At 44.8% G+C, this 15,156-nt stretch overlaps 1 protein-coding gene across 2 annotated transcripts in view; it reads right to left on the bottom strand.

Moving 5' to 3' along the window:
* Positions 1 to 15,156, bottom strand: part of TRIM66 (tripartite motif containing 66) — a 58,961-nt gene that overhangs the window by 34,641 nt on the left and 9,164 nt on the right. The window contains exons 3-4 of one of the 2 annotated variants that reach the window (XM_070425348.1): positions 14,205 to 14,511; positions 39 to 142 (exon numbers count right to left, since the gene is read on the bottom strand). In XM_070425348.1, the coding sequence (XP_070281449.1) occupies positions 39 to 142; positions 14,205 to 14,433 (333 nt within the window). In that variant the 5' untranslated portion in view covers positions 14,434 to 14,511. Of the gene's footprint in view, positions 1 to 38; positions 143 to 6,008; positions 6,046 to 14,204; positions 14,512 to 15,156 lie in introns of those variants that run through there. The other variant, XM_070425349.1, reaches the window with a different exon arrangement.

Genomic DNA, 15,156 nt, shown 5'->3' with positions numbered 1-15,156 from the left:
TCTGAAAAGGATCAGCTGCTTCTTTGGTCCTGACTTACCCTGGCCATCTTGAATTGCCCAGCAGAGAAGCACTGCAGAAAAAAATGTTCAGTTACATCCCTGGTAGGGTACACTCGCTTACACCCAGGACAGGAGATGAGCTCTGGGAGGGGGGAAAAAGATAGCAGAGTTAGGGCAACATGGCAGATTATACATAAGGCCTTGACATGAGGCTTTCTAATATATAACAACCAAGGTATGTGCCAATACCACTTGTGCCAAAATAAACTATGTCTGACACCACAGCCTGCACTTTCCACCTAGGTACTCTGAACATGACCATCCCCTTAGGTGCCTGCCCTACACACCTCTTTACAGCCATATGTTTGCTGGTCCTACCTTCCTTCCCCCTCCCACAAGCCATTCTACTACAGTTCCAACCCTACTCTGGTTGATAATTGGGTGCCTTCTGCTGCTCCCACTCCTCTTTCCACAGTCCTAGGAGCCCAGCAAATCTCCAGGGAACCAGTTTAGACTAGGGCACAACTCCAGCCATTAAGGTTACCGGGTAGCAGAATTACTTTAAAGATCTCAAAGTGGGGGCTTCCAAAAGGCCCTAACCAGAGAAAGGCAAGGCCTTCCTGCCTGCTCATCAAGGAAGTACTTTTCTCTTGTTACAGCCAAGACCAAGCGGTCTGCCCTTGCGGCTTAGAGTGCTTCTGTAGGGCCTTCTCCAGCTAGTGATGTTGGGTGCATCACATATATGTGTGTTTCACCTGTGAACATACACATCTTGTCCTAACCCCCTCTTCCCAGAGAAATGCAACTATCTTCAACACGTTCTTCAGCATAATGGGCTCCTGAACTATATAAGCGGAATCAGACTGCCCGCCCTCCCCCACCACCAGAGACTACGGTGCTCTTCAGGCCCACCCCCAGAGCAATCAGCTCACCAGGTGCCAGGAAATGAGCCTCCTGAGCAGGACTGGGTGCCTGTGTCCAAGGATGAAAATGACATGGGAAGGGACTGCCTGTGGCAGTGGGTGCTGCTATACCACCAGTCTAGATTTTCAGTAAGACAAATGTAAGCCCAAACACCAGGTATACCACCCAATGACCTTGGTTGGCAACTCATTTAAACTCACTTAACGCCTCTGTGCCCCAGTTTCTTCATATGTAAAATAGAAAGGGAAAACAAGAGTTGCTATGGGAATTAAATTAGGTAATACTTGAGAAAGCACATCACCATCCATGAATGTTGACTTTGCATTCAAAAGATTTCTCATATCCCGTTCATGGCAATGACCTCAATTAGCAACTCTCCCAGATGATGAAAATCAAACAGTCTGAGAGGTAGATTTAAAAAATGTCCACAAATTCTTCCCCTCTGTGTGCCCATGCCCTTCAAATAAGCCACTTCAAAACTTCATGGTTAAAACAACTACACCATTAAGGTTGAGTCTGTTATCCAGCCTTTGAAGCTAGGCTGACCTCATGATTTGCTTTGACCAACAGAACGTAGCAAAAGTGACAATGAACAAGTTCCAAGCATAAACCTCAGGTGCCTTTGTATGGTTCTGCTCTTGCTCTCAGGAACTCTAAGACTCTCACATGAACCTCAGGTAGATTGCTGGAAGATCAGAGGCCATGTGGAGAGAGGTCTCAGTTGTTTCAGGTGTCCCACCTGAGCCATCATAAGCCAGTTAGCTCCAATTGACACCCAGCTGAACCCAGACACAGGAATGAGCACAGCTGAGGTAAGCCAAGCCCAGCTCAACCCAGCCAAGAATTCCAGCCCAAATGCCAACCTGTATAATCATAAATTAAAATTTAGTTATTTTAACCATGAAGTATTCCACAAAATCATGAAAAATAATAGTTTAATACTCTTCCTCCACCCATCCTAGCCCCCCTCCCTCAAATGTTTAAAACCTCCCCCAGCCTTCACAGAGCCATGAACAGAACTGAGTCTGGAATCTCCTAGTCTTTGTCCATCAAGAACAGTGGCCAAAGGTGGAGAAGGAAGCTCTCCACAGGTGGTCTTATCCAGGGGAATCAGGTGACCGTTCCTCCCTTCTAATCTCTGGGGAGACCCTAGTCATCTATCCCTAGATAAGAAATGCTGCTCTAATCGTTGAAAATTTCCACAAGGCTTCCAACTCCATGGTACCAGAGGCCCACACATTAGTCATACTAACACAGCCTCATTAGCATCATAAAAAAAGAGAAATAACTGAATAGATCAGAGAAGCCCTTTTTACATATCCTCTACCTCCCTTGGCCTTAAAGGCCCAAATCCTCAACTTGGTTCTCAGGCCCTTTCCAAGTTGGCCTCTCTCTCGTGACATCTCTAGCTTCATCTGCCACACACCCTATGTCCTTGCCATGCCCCAATATCTCTGCTATCTCCCAAATACACCAAACCTTTGCATAACTGTTTATAAAAGTGCTGTTCCCTCTCCCTGAAATACTTTTTCTTGCTCCCCTTCTTTTCAGATAAACTCCTATTCATCCTTTCAAACCTGTTCCAAATGCTCTACCTTTGAGAAACAGGGTTGATTTCCCTCGGGATAAGTTAATTATTCCCTCCTCTGAGTTCCCACAGCACCCTGAACGTTCTTCTAGTATAACAAATATCACACAGCATTCTATCTGTTCACATGTCTGCATTAAAAAATAATCCACAATTGGTACTAAAAAAAGATTGCATGCTTTTTAGCAAATTGGGACAATTAAGCTTCTATTGGGTTTGAGGATTCCACGTGTAGTCCTTGCACTCACAGCCACTGAAAGTAGTAAGAAGCCATCTGCAAGTTTTCAGGGTGATAGAAAAAAAGCCAGTCCGGAGGACAAAGGAATCAGGTCTGATCCAGGGCAGAGCTGTGGTGCTTGGGAAAGGCTGTGAATTGGGAAATGTGGGTTCCAGGCCCAGGGCTGGCACTATCTGTGTAACCTTACATAAGTGACCCCCTTTCTCTGAACTGTACTTTCTACATCCTTAAAATGAGGGAAATGGGAATATCAGGGAAGCATGGATTATCCAACCCTCTTCCTCTGCCTACTGCAGCCAGGCTTCAGAAATATTCCCCTGGGCAAGATGGGAAGACACAGAGAGCCAAGCAGCGACCTGGCTATCAAGTCAGCAAGGCAGGAGACAAGCTGTGGGCTCAGCCCATCTAAAGAGGGGCTGCTGCTGCAGACTACACGGATGGGAGACTGTGGGCCCAGAGTGAACTCGGAGACACATGTTATCTGTCACAACACTTTGTCCAGAAATTCTTATCTTCCCTCAGAAGGTCCTAACTCCATCAAGCTGTGTCAACCTTGAGCTTATTTTTTTTAAGAGAATTCCCCATTTTTCAATGAAGATACAAAAACAAAATTTGTTAAGACAATTGGAATACATGAACTCTTAATTATCTAAAATTATCAAACATCTATAATATTTAACATTAATCTGGTTATTAATACATATGTAAGTCACATGTTACATAAAACATTATTTAGATATATTGCTTTTTTTCTACTTGAATTATTCAAGCAACAGCCTTGAGTTTCTATGTTGTATATGGGAACATCAATTCTGAGAAATGGTCCAAAGGTCACGTAATCATCCCGGGAGGAGGTGGGGCGTCTGCTTCCAGAGTGAAGAAGGCATTGGCCCCAGAGGTCCTCCTGGGGACCTAGCAGCCTGGTAGAATGGCTCTGAAACTCAAGGATGTTCAGTGACACTGTTGTAAGAGTGAGCACTTCTGGTCCCTAGTATGTGTGGGACAAATTATTTTTTACCACTACTCCCCGTACCAGGCACTTTACATGTGTTATCTCATTTAATCATCAATCCACATCTAAGAGGTAGCCATTGTCCCCATTTCATAGTTGGAGAGACTGAGGCTCCAAGAAATTGTCACCCATCAAAGATCACGTAAAGCAAGGGCAGAACTACCATTGAAACCCAAGTCTGTCTATCTCTAAAACCCAGCCCTTTCCACTATGCTAGGCTCCTCTCTAATTCAAGTGTGAATAAAAAAGGTAGCCCTCGCTGGTTTTGCTCAGTGGATAGAGCATCAGCCTGAGGACTGGAGGGTCCCGGGTTCGATTCTAGTCCAAGGCACATGCCCGGGTTGCAGGCTCGACCCCCACTAGGGGGCGTGCAGGAAGCAGCCAATCAACGATTCTCTCTCATCATTGATGTTTCTCTCTCCCTCTCCCTTCCTCTCTGAAATCAATAAAAAATATATTTTTTAAAAAGGTAATTTTATTTTAATCAAGTAAATACTTCATAAGTAAAATATTCCAAAATAATGATCCAACCCTAATGATAACATGGAAACAGCTCTGGACCTGGGAATCCAGGAGAAACTGAAATCCAGCCCCAGCTATGCTTAAAGTTTTAAGAAATATGATCTTTGAAAAAAGGCAAGTGAAGCAGAGTTTTTCTGCCTGGAGAAAATAAATCTGGAGCAGTTTCATTCTACAAACCAGTGGTTCTCACACTTTGTTACATGTCTGAATCATATTAGGCATCTTTAAACATCCTGATGTCCAGTTCACATCCCATAGCAATTAAATCAGAGTTTCAAGTGATAGGATCCAGGCATCAGTATTTTTTAAAATTCCCAAGTGACTGCAATATACAACCAAGTTTGAGCCTGACAGCTCTGTCCCCTGTACCTGGCAGCTGAGAAAAGCAGGTTCACCCAGTTTTAAAGAGGCTCCAAAATGTTAGAGATTCTGAATGCAGCTGGGATGTATTTGCCTTCTGACAGAGAAGAGCAGAGGCCAGATGCTCAGCACACAGAAGGATACCCTGATACCTAGGTACCCTGAGGGTTGGCAGAGAGTTGGCAGACATTTTGCCTCCACTAAAGAACCGATGAGTGGGCTTAGGGTACAGCCTGGGGTCTGGCACTACAAGACTGCTACAGGGTCCCAGAGAGTATGCTGAGCCCAGGACATAGTGAGGCAGCCAGGGAGGGTAGTCCACACTTCAGACATGAACAGCAGAGCCCAGGCAGCCTGGGCACCAGGGGGTTGGGGTGGAGAGAAATGCCAGCATTGGGTCAGCTCAGCCCACCAAGGAGGGACACATACACCCCAGGTACAGAAGCCTGAGCTCAGTGCTAAGCAACCAACCCTCAGAGGGTTAAGCCCTTCATTCTACAGCTCCTGTCCAGGGCTCCATGAAACTTTGCAGCTGGGGCGCAAGCTCTGATTCCAACAGAGTGGTATCCTCTGAAGCAGCCTGGTGGTCCTTTGCCAGGTCTCACATGCACACCCAAAGCTGGACAGACCTAGTTTTCACTGCTCATCTAGCCAATTCTCTTACCATAGAGAAGGTGACACGGAGGCCCAGAGAGAGGGAGGAACTTAGCTAAACCCCACAGAGCCCTTGTAAAACACAAGTGGTATCTTGGACCACTGAGCAGTCCCTGATTACCTCCAGAGCTACAAATAAGACAGTCTACCTCCCTATGCCTCTCTCAGCCACTATACAAGGAGAAAAATCAGTCTGTTGTATCCTCTGGTGGGCTGGCCATCCTCACTAACCATTCCTGTCCCCCCACACACGAGCAGCTCCAGAGTACTGGGACATCAGCTAAGACCCCCATCACACAAGTCCCCGGAGCCTTCCTCTAGCCCAAAGCTCAGAGCAGCACCACCTTTGAGAAATACATTGCACCCACTCCCCAGATGCCCAGTCCCTGCTAGAAAGACAGATTTTGATCCTAAGTGATTGCTGCCCCTGCCCCTGGCTGCCAGCAGGCTTACCTGTGGCCCTTGCTGCCCTGTGATTAGAGCAACACCTGGGACAGAAGTCAGAAGAGCGACAGGTGAGCCCACCACAGGTCCCAGAGGACAGTGCTTACCAAGAGCCCAGGAACACCCCCGCTGCATGCTGCAGCCAGCAGGGCTGCAGGGCCTAAGCCTCGGGGAGCTGGGCACTGGGTAGGGTAGGGGGAGCAGCCTGGATCCTCTCCTCCTTTCTCTGAGGGATCCTCAGCCAGGGTTGCATTTCTCCAGCTCACCTGAGATGCTGCTGCAAGAAAGGGCTTGGATGACTCCTCCTGTTCCTGTTTATCTCGAAGGCGCTGCAGCAGTTTTCCCAAACTGAACAGCAAGAGGGAGACCTCAAAGAGGCGACTCTCTTCCTAGCTGCAGCTCCTTCCTAATCCTCTGGGTGCCTTGGAATAGAAGCTCAGAAGGAAGAAAGGAGATTTTCAACTTTCAGGAACTAGCTCTGTCGCTCTCTGCTCAGCTCAGGAGGCCATCACTCTCAGCCTTTTAGGACTCGATCCAAAAATCCTTCAGCCCTCCATGTTCCCCAAAATGACAGTGCTCATGTATGGCTGGAACCTGCCCGGATCCGGCAGCTCATTTAAATAGAGCTCATCACAACAACAGTGTTGGTGGAGAAGTGAGTAGCTGCAGGGCCCTGGGGACCCCCTGTTTATACGTAGGAAGAATGATGCAATCTGGGTATCAAAATAGCAATCCAGAATGGAATAACAAGCTCATGCAGCAGCGGTGCCTGCACAGCCAGAGCTCAAGTTGACACACTCTGTCAGCCCCACACTGCTGCAGCACGCAGATGCCAGGCACACACTCTCACCGCATCATTTTTAAAATCAGCAGGAGCCCGAGATATCCCTCTATGCCCCCAGCACTGAAGGAGGGTTGTGGGGGGGCCTTCGACAGACATTAAAATCTGTCTCCTACACACTCACCTGCTCCTGCCACTTCACCTGAAGTCCTTATCCTGTGACGTCACAGTCAGTTGCCATAGTGACCAATTGTCCGTCACAAGTGGAGGATTAGGACTTCAGATGGAGCAGACACACATTTTATGATGCACAAAGGTCCTGGGGCGGGGGAGTGGGAGGGGGGGGCGGGCTGTCCCTAGGCAGCTAACTCCACCCCGGAGGGAGATACAGTCATACAGGAGCAGGGAGGGGAAAAAAAGCAAAAAGGAAAAACAGGATCAAACTGAAGCAAAAATATTAGAATGGGGCAAAACTTACAAGATAATTGCAAAAGTACAGAGTACAGGAAAATTTCAAAAGCACAGAGGGGGAGTGGCACAGAATGAGATTGGAAATTAGCAGGACAGTAAGCTCCTGAAAGGCTCTGAATGCTAAGCTAAGGAGCTTGGCCTTTGTCCGGAAAGCAAAGGCAGCCCAAAAAGGTTCTGGAGAGAGAGAGAGTTTGGCTTGATGATTATTTTGATGGATTGGAGGCAGGGGCGGTCAGGGAGGAGGCTTGGGTAGTTCAGCATTAATGGGACCCTGAACAAGGCAGAAATAGAAAGAAAGGGACAGAAGAGTCATCTCAACGAGAACTGGTAGAATATAACCAAAATGGAATGTTAGGGGGAGTGGTGGTGTGTGAAGAAAAAGAGTCAAATGGATGGCCTGTCACGAGCAGAGGCAGGTAACAAGAGGATGAAGAGGGCAGCTGCCAAATCCCATTTTACCTGTGCTCTCCTTTCTCTGGCACCCGTAGCCTCTTTTTTTTTTTAATTTCTTTATTGATGAAGGTATTACATATGTGTCCTTATCCCCACATTACCCCCCATCCCCCCCACTCGTGCCCTCACCCCTCTGTTGTCTGTGTCCTTTGGTTAGGCCTATATGCTTGCATATAAGTCCTTTGGTTGATCTCTCCCCCTTACCCCCACCCTCCCCCACCTTCCCTCTGAGGTTTGATGGTCTGATTGATGCTTCTCTGTCTCTGGATCTGTTTTTGTTTATCAGTTTATGTTGTTCATTATATTCCATAAATGAGTGAGTTCATGTGATATCACCCATACCCTCTTAAGATCGGGCCTCATCCTGCCTTGCTGGATCAGCGATTCACAAATCCAGAGTGTTTGTTAGAAATCCCAAAATCAACCAAATCCAAATCTCTTAGGTATAGGTGTGGAATCTATATTTTCACCAAGTTTCACAAGTAATTCTTAAGCATCCAGACCAGCTCTGATTCAAGTACCTGCGTAATCTGGAACCAATGGCCTGGACAACTGGAGTAGCCTCCTAGCAAGTCTTTCTGCATCCAGTCTTGTCTCCTCCAAACACTCTTCTGAGGCAGAATGACTTTTTAAAAATATAGATTGGATTATATTCCACTGACCTTCAATGGTTCCCCACTGTCTACAGAATAGCTTAAATTGGTTGAGGCCCATCACAATGTGGCCCTAACTTTCTTTCGAGTTCCCACTTCTCTCCTTCAAGCAGTCCTATATCCTAGCGAAAATTAACTCCTTCCTGTTCCTCCTGATCTCTCCTCCACTTTCCCCCTCCTAACACTCCCCCTACTTGTAATTCACAGCCATATATATATTTTTTTGCTCTGCCTGGCTCCTACACAGCTATTTCCTACTTGATGTCACCCAGAGGTTCAAATCCCACGCAATTTCCCCAGGCAGAGCTTAAAACAGGGGTCAGAGAACTACAGCTCACCTGTTTTTATAAATAAAGCTTTATTAGAACAGTTATGCCCATTCCTTTTCATACTGTTTACGGTGGTTTTTGTACTGCCATGGCAAAGCTGAGTAATTGTGACATGGTCTGTATGACCTGCAAAGCCAAAAATATTTACTGTCTAGCCCCTTAACAAAAAAGCTTGCTGACCCCTGGGCCTAAAGTAACAACCACTTAAATTGTTCTAGCCTCACACTTTGGGATTCAGTTCTGATAATGGGGATCCTACTTATTCTCAAGTCAACCCACATCCCTATGTGCTCTAGTTCTGATAACGGAGTCACATTTGAGCTGGACCTTTAGTTTGGGGTAGGGTGTTACTAACAAGGAAAGAGCATTTCAGGAAGCAGGAACATCATAAACAGAGAATTTGGATGTCAAAATGTGAGGACTCTTGAGGAAAGATTGGTAAAGCTAGATCATAAAGAGGAATGACAGGAGATGAGGGTCTAAAATTAGTTTGGGGTCAAACTGGAAGAGTCTGGAAGGCCATGCTAAGCTTCTGTTCTCAACTGCAAGCAATTGGGATTCTTTAAATAGCCAGAAATGCAGGCCCAGAATAAAAGAGAGTGATCACCAGGGTTGAAGCTAGAGGAGCTAGAAGAATCACCCACAAAGGCAACAGGTAACGTGAGATCAGGCCAATGGATCCGGGGACTGTGCAGCAGGGCCAGGAAGCAGATCTGGCCAAGAATCAGAATCTGGGCATGAAGGCCAGGTCACAGGCTGAGACTGGACATGAAGGGTCCACAACTTTCAGAGCCCATGCTCCTGGGGACCACCCAACTGTGAAACAAGCTATCTGTGCCAGATCAAGAACCCATGGTGGAATGCAGGAAGTACACGTAGGATGAATCTGAGCTCCTCTCATCTGGCAGAGTGGCACCTCTATCTCTTTTCACTTCCAAGGACTGATGCACTGACATACTCCATGCAAAGCCACTGTCCCCATTTCCACCTGGGCCTGGACAGAGAGACAGTGGGCGAATCAAGGGCAGCGGAGTTCTTACTGTAGGTCTGCAGTTCCTACTGGCCCTCAAGCCCAGGCAAGCCGTGGACTGGCAGGCAAGGGAGCTGTTTTTTTGTTGTAGTTGTTATTGGTTCTATAAGTGATTAATTATGTGACATTAAGCAGGATTCTAGCCCTTTCTGGACTCCTGATGCCTCATTTATGCAGTGAGGGGTTAGAGATAAGCTCCAAGGGTTTTTCCTGATTTCCATCCTCCACAGCATCAACTATGACTGATGCCCCTTGAATGAGAGAGTTCCAGCAAACAAGGGACTCCTCCAAATCCTGTCCTTCAATCACAGCGACCATGAACTCCCTCCACCAGCAAATCTAGCTATAACCTTTCCCAAAAACACAGCCTGCCTCCTTCCTATTACCAGAGGAATTGCTCTCCCAGTAACAGGTATTGTTCTGAGGTGAACAGTGCCAGTCCCAGTGCCCTAGAGAGCCAATTACGTGAGGAAACTGTTCTTGAACTAAAAAGCCAGCTTGCTGATAGGGTTCCAGAGCTCCTGCTTCTGGGACAGCTGCACACCCAGCTCAGCCCAGCTCAGCAACCTGACCTCCACCGGGGAGGCCTGGGTCACTACCCACAACTGGCCCCACAACGGTTGGACACTATTCAGCACCTGGAACAAGCAAATAGCAGTCAGCCTGCCAAGCTCCTGTAACTGAGACCTCACCCCTAACCCCCACCTCCTCCCTCTCCCCAGGCCATTGGAGCCCCTCCAGCTGAGCTGCTCATTAAGAAAAGCCTCATTTCCCACTCTGACTCTGAGGTTGTAGCATCTTGCATCAGTTCCTTCTCTTTGGATCTTCCCAAAGCCCCAGTGCCTGTCCACTGAGGGAGAGATTGCTCCCCCTTTCAGCATTTACAATTTACAACAGACATGCTGTCACCTGTCACTAGCTTCAGGAAGCTCTAGGCTATGGTGGCTATTTGATGTTATTGTGTGTGTGTGTGTGTGTGTGTGTGTGTGTTGTTGATTTCAGAGAAGTAGGGAGAGAGAGAGAGAAACATCAATGATGAGAAAGAATCATTGATCAGCTGCCTTCTGCATGCCCCACAACCCAGGTATGTGCCCTGACCAGGAGTTGAACCGTGACCTCCTGATTCAGCCTTTCTTCACAGAGTCTGCAGCTCCGGTCATCCCACTGCATGGCTAAGCACACTACTGCCTTTGCTCTGGTCCCCATCACTAGCTTTGGAATACCTGGCCCAGCTGGTTTCCTCAGAGCCCTGAGACCTGATGCAGAGCCATTTCCTAGTGTGATGGAGCTGCTGGGGAGAATCTCAGCTAGGCTATGTCTGCATTAATTAAAGATTTGCACCTGATGACTCAGGCTGCAGAGTTGGTTCTTTCCTCAAGGATTTTCCATGGAGTCTCCCAACAGTTCAGGGATTCGAGTAAGCACGGAATCTCCCCAAGCAAAGTGCTACAATGTAGATCACAAGCTTTGAGGATAAGTGAACTTGAATTTGAGCTGATCTGATAATCTGCTACCTTCTCCCATATTTTACCTTTGAAAACCCCAGATTGGCAGATATAGGATAAACCTTTTAGCAAGTCTGTGCTCCTTCTCTGCTGGATCAAGTGGCCATGCTAAAAGTTCTTTCCAAAGAACCAGACTCCCAAAGCATGGCTTCCCAAATTATGGACCAGAAATCTAAGTTCAGGGGTTGGGTATCTCACTAGACTTACCTGAAATAGGTGACAGCTCTTCTTTTTATGGGACAGTTCATTTGGGTGCCATTCTTTTAGTCCTTCAGAAACATTCAGTAAGCGACTGATATCCACCAGTCCTGGTGCCTGACGAACCTTTCAGAGGTACTGTTCCCTTGCCTGGACTTGAAACAATCTTCTCTTCACATCCCTGCCACATTGATGATTATCATCTCTTTATGAATCTGTCCTTCAATAAAGTATGAGCTCCTTGAAGGCAAGGACCCTGTCTTTTTATATCTGTACCCTAAATGCCATAAAGCTCAGTACACAAAAGTCAATAAATACTTGTGAAGGAGACAGACAGACAAACCAACAAGTACCACACATCATCATAGAGTCCTAAAACCTCCAACCAGTAGAAGATTATTCCACTCTTCACCCATAAATGCAAATATGGAAGGTAACGATGACCTACTCAGACCATAGGGCATACAAAAACATATAAGATGCAATATGTTCAAGAAATTGCCCCTCTGGTTCCAAAACAATCATATTTCCATCTAACAGATATTTTTCAGTTTCACAAATTCTAAATAATAGTATTTTTTTCACAATTCTTGGCCTCTTACTATATCCTAAGCATAGTACAGAATGTTTTATATGTATGTTCTCATTTAATCACAATAATCCTGAGTTAATTACTACTATCATCATACCCATTTTACAGGTAAGAGAGCTTGCCCAGGCTATATAACTATTAAGTGGCAGGCATATTAGGACCTAGATGCCCAGATATAATGACACAAAGCTTATGATTTTGGTCTCCATTGCACTTGGAAAACTTGGCAACAAACATTATGATTCTGATTATTGTCATTAGTATAAATTTAGTTTTCTGATTTTAGAGTCAAACAAAACCTTGAGACATGCATATTAGTTCTTGTTAAAAATCACAGGTGAGCTCAAAGACCTAAACATAATACCTAAAACTATCAAACTCTTAGAATAAAACAGAGTAAAAGCTTCATGACAATGGATTTAACAATGACTTCCTGGATATGACACCAAAATTACAGATAACAAAAGAAAAAATAGGTTAAATTGGACTTCATCAAAATTAAAAACTTTTATGCATCCAAGGACACTATCAACAGAACAAAAAGGCACCCCAAAACAACCACCTCATTTTAAAATTGGCAAAACTAAAATTATACCATTAAGCAATAAGTCCCATATCCCCTTGTCCCTAGCCTTTGGCAACCACCATTCTACTTTCTGTCTCTATGAATTTGACTATTCTAGGTACCTTGTATAAGTAGAATCCTAGAGCATTTGTTTTTTGTGACTGGCTTATTTCATTTAGCAAAATGTGCTCAAGATTCATTCAGGTTGTAGTATGTGTCAGAGTTTCCTCCCTTATTAAGGCTGAATAATATCCCATTGTATGTACATACCACATTTTTTAAGCCATTCACCCATTGGATTACTTCCACCTATTGGCTATGGAAAATAATGCTATGAACATGAGTATACAAATATCTCTTCGAATCTCCACTTTTAATTCTTTTGGGTATATATCCAAAAGTGGAGTTTCTGGATCATATGGTAATTTTGCTTTTAAATATTTTTAGGAAATACTATACTGTTTTCCACAGAGGCCTTACCATTTTATATTCCCACCAACAGTATATAATTTCTCCACATCCTGACCAACACTTACTATTTTCTGTTCTTTTTTTTAATAATAGCTAAGGGACATGAGGTGGTATTTCATTGTGGTTTTGATTTATATTTCCCTAAGATTAGTGATATTAAGAATCTTTTCACATGCTTAATGGCCATTTGTTTATCTTGTCTGGAGAAATGTCTATATAGGTCCTTTGCCATTTTTAACTGAGTTGTATTTTTATTGTTGAGATGTTGGGGTTTCTTTATATATTCTGGATATTAACCCAACATTGCTGGAACTTTTAAGATATATTTAAGATTCATCATATTTATAAATTTAATTTATTGAATTTCTAAGAGTTCTTTAAGTAATTAGGAATGCTTATTTGCTAGAAAACTGCATTCCTTAAAAAGAAAATACATTTAATTTATAAAAGCAAATACTAAGCTTGTAAATATGTTCAAATATTAATGAAAGGCCCTTAACGACGATGTTAAAATTTGCCATTTATAAACAGAATAATATTTTTAAGCTAAAAATCAAAAGTTTAAGGAAAAATAGTTTAAATTATACGTTTAAAAATCAGATATTAATATAAAAATTCAAAGTAGACCAAATCTTCTCTGTGCTCCAAACTCAACAGAGACTCAGAGAGGTTAGGTAGCCTGCTCAAGAGTTTAGAGGGCTCAAAATTCAGATCTAAAGACAAATGTGAAGTTATACTGCCTCAAAGAGAGCCTAGACTTGTGCTACAAATCACTTTGATAATAAAAAATGATGTTTCTAAACAATGTCAACTTATTTGACTTTCTCCTCCTATTAAGGTCATTCAACAAATACTCGTTGCACCTCTATTCACTGCCCTGTGCTACAATACGGAAAACGAAGAGACCTGATTCCTGTCTCCAAGGACCTGCAGTTCTCACGGAGACTGTTTCCTAGGAAACCTGAAATGCAGAAGCAAGACACAAGCTCCTCCTCCCTGCCGGCAGCAGCTTAGGTGGTGAATGGTTCACTAGTCAGTGTGTCCGTTCAAAATCCATTCCTGACCCATCCTAGGAACCCAGCCCATTTTCCCTGCCTCGGAAGTTTAGTGAGCCAGGACCCTCCTTTCCACCTGAGTCAGCCAAGCCTTGGATCAAAACCTTCCCTGGTTTCTTCGTCTGCCACCAATTTAAGGAAATCCCAAACATGAAAAGTCCCAGTTTACAAAACAGATATATTAGGTATCAAGAGGATTTGCTTTGTCTCCGAGATTCCCCAAAGAGTTGCTTTCAGCAATGACTGTCCCTTGGGCACTTAAATCCTGATTCTTTTTCTACACCTGAAATTCAGTTCCTCTGAAACAGGAGAAACCTGTTATATAGAAGGAGGTGAACCTGTCCTGTTTTTGTACTTACCCTCTGGGACAGTCCCATAAGCCTGGGAAACCTGCCCTAACTCCTGGATCAAGCCCTGGAAGCAGTCCTTACAGATCAAATGCTGGCAGGGGAGGAGCCAGGCACCCACATATTGCAGGTCCTGTTGGCACAACGAGCAAGTCAGTACCACAGCCTCCATTTGTCCACTGCTGTGTTTCTGGTCAACTAGTGGCAGCCCCATAGAGCTCACGTCCATATCCAGGCCCATGCCTGTGCCCGGGACTGGAGCTTTTCCATTGATATCCTCAGGCGTGAAGCAGTGTGTAGAGTGAGCAGGCTCTGCTCCCTGTAAGTGAAGCACAAAGCAGAGTGATTTGCCCTGGCCGAGTAGCTCAGGTGGTTGTGTGTTTGATCCCTGGTCAGGGCATAGGCAAGAATCAACCAATGAAGGCATAAATAAGTGGAACAAAAAATTGATATTTCTCTCTCCCTCCCACTCTTCCTTCATATCTCTCTCTCTCTCTCTCTCTCTCTCTCTCTCTCTCTCTCTCTCTCCCTCTCTCTCTAAAAAGGAACTTTTTTAAAAAGCAGAATGATTTATTTCTTTTGGAAGGGGGATATTCCTGGACAGGCCAGAGAAGACTCAGAGATCAAGGCCTCAGAAGTCCAGGCCATGTTCCTCCCCAGAACTGGAATTCATGCCCTACATCATGGCACAGCCTCAATCTCTCACTCGGGCCCAAAGACAGAACCTAGCATCTCTGCTGTGGAAAACAAAGCTAGATTGTGTGTTTCTTACAGCGTTTGTTTGCCTTCAAAAGTGTCCCAGATTTACCTCTGCCTCTTTATTAGTGGACAAGCTTAATCCAAGATTTCATTTTGGGGAAAAAAAAGGAAATTTATTAAATGCCAAGTTTATGCCAGGTGTTTCATATGCTGTATCTCAATCCTCACAGTTACCCTTGGAGATAGGGTTATATAAAACCATGAG

The sequence above is a fragment of the Myotis yumanensis genome, unplaced genomic scaffold (genome assembly GCF_028538775.1).
Source record: "Myotis yumanensis isolate MYYU_CA2020_CCGP unplaced genomic scaffold, mMyoYum1.0.hap1 SCAF_10, whole genome shotgun sequence".
NCBI classification, from domain to species: domain Eukaryota; kingdom Metazoa; phylum Chordata; class Mammalia; order Chiroptera; family Vespertilionidae; genus Myotis; species Myotis yumanensis.
The sequence above is the reverse complement of the archived record's forward strand: the minus strand, read 5'-3'. Positions and strand labels throughout refer to the sequence as shown.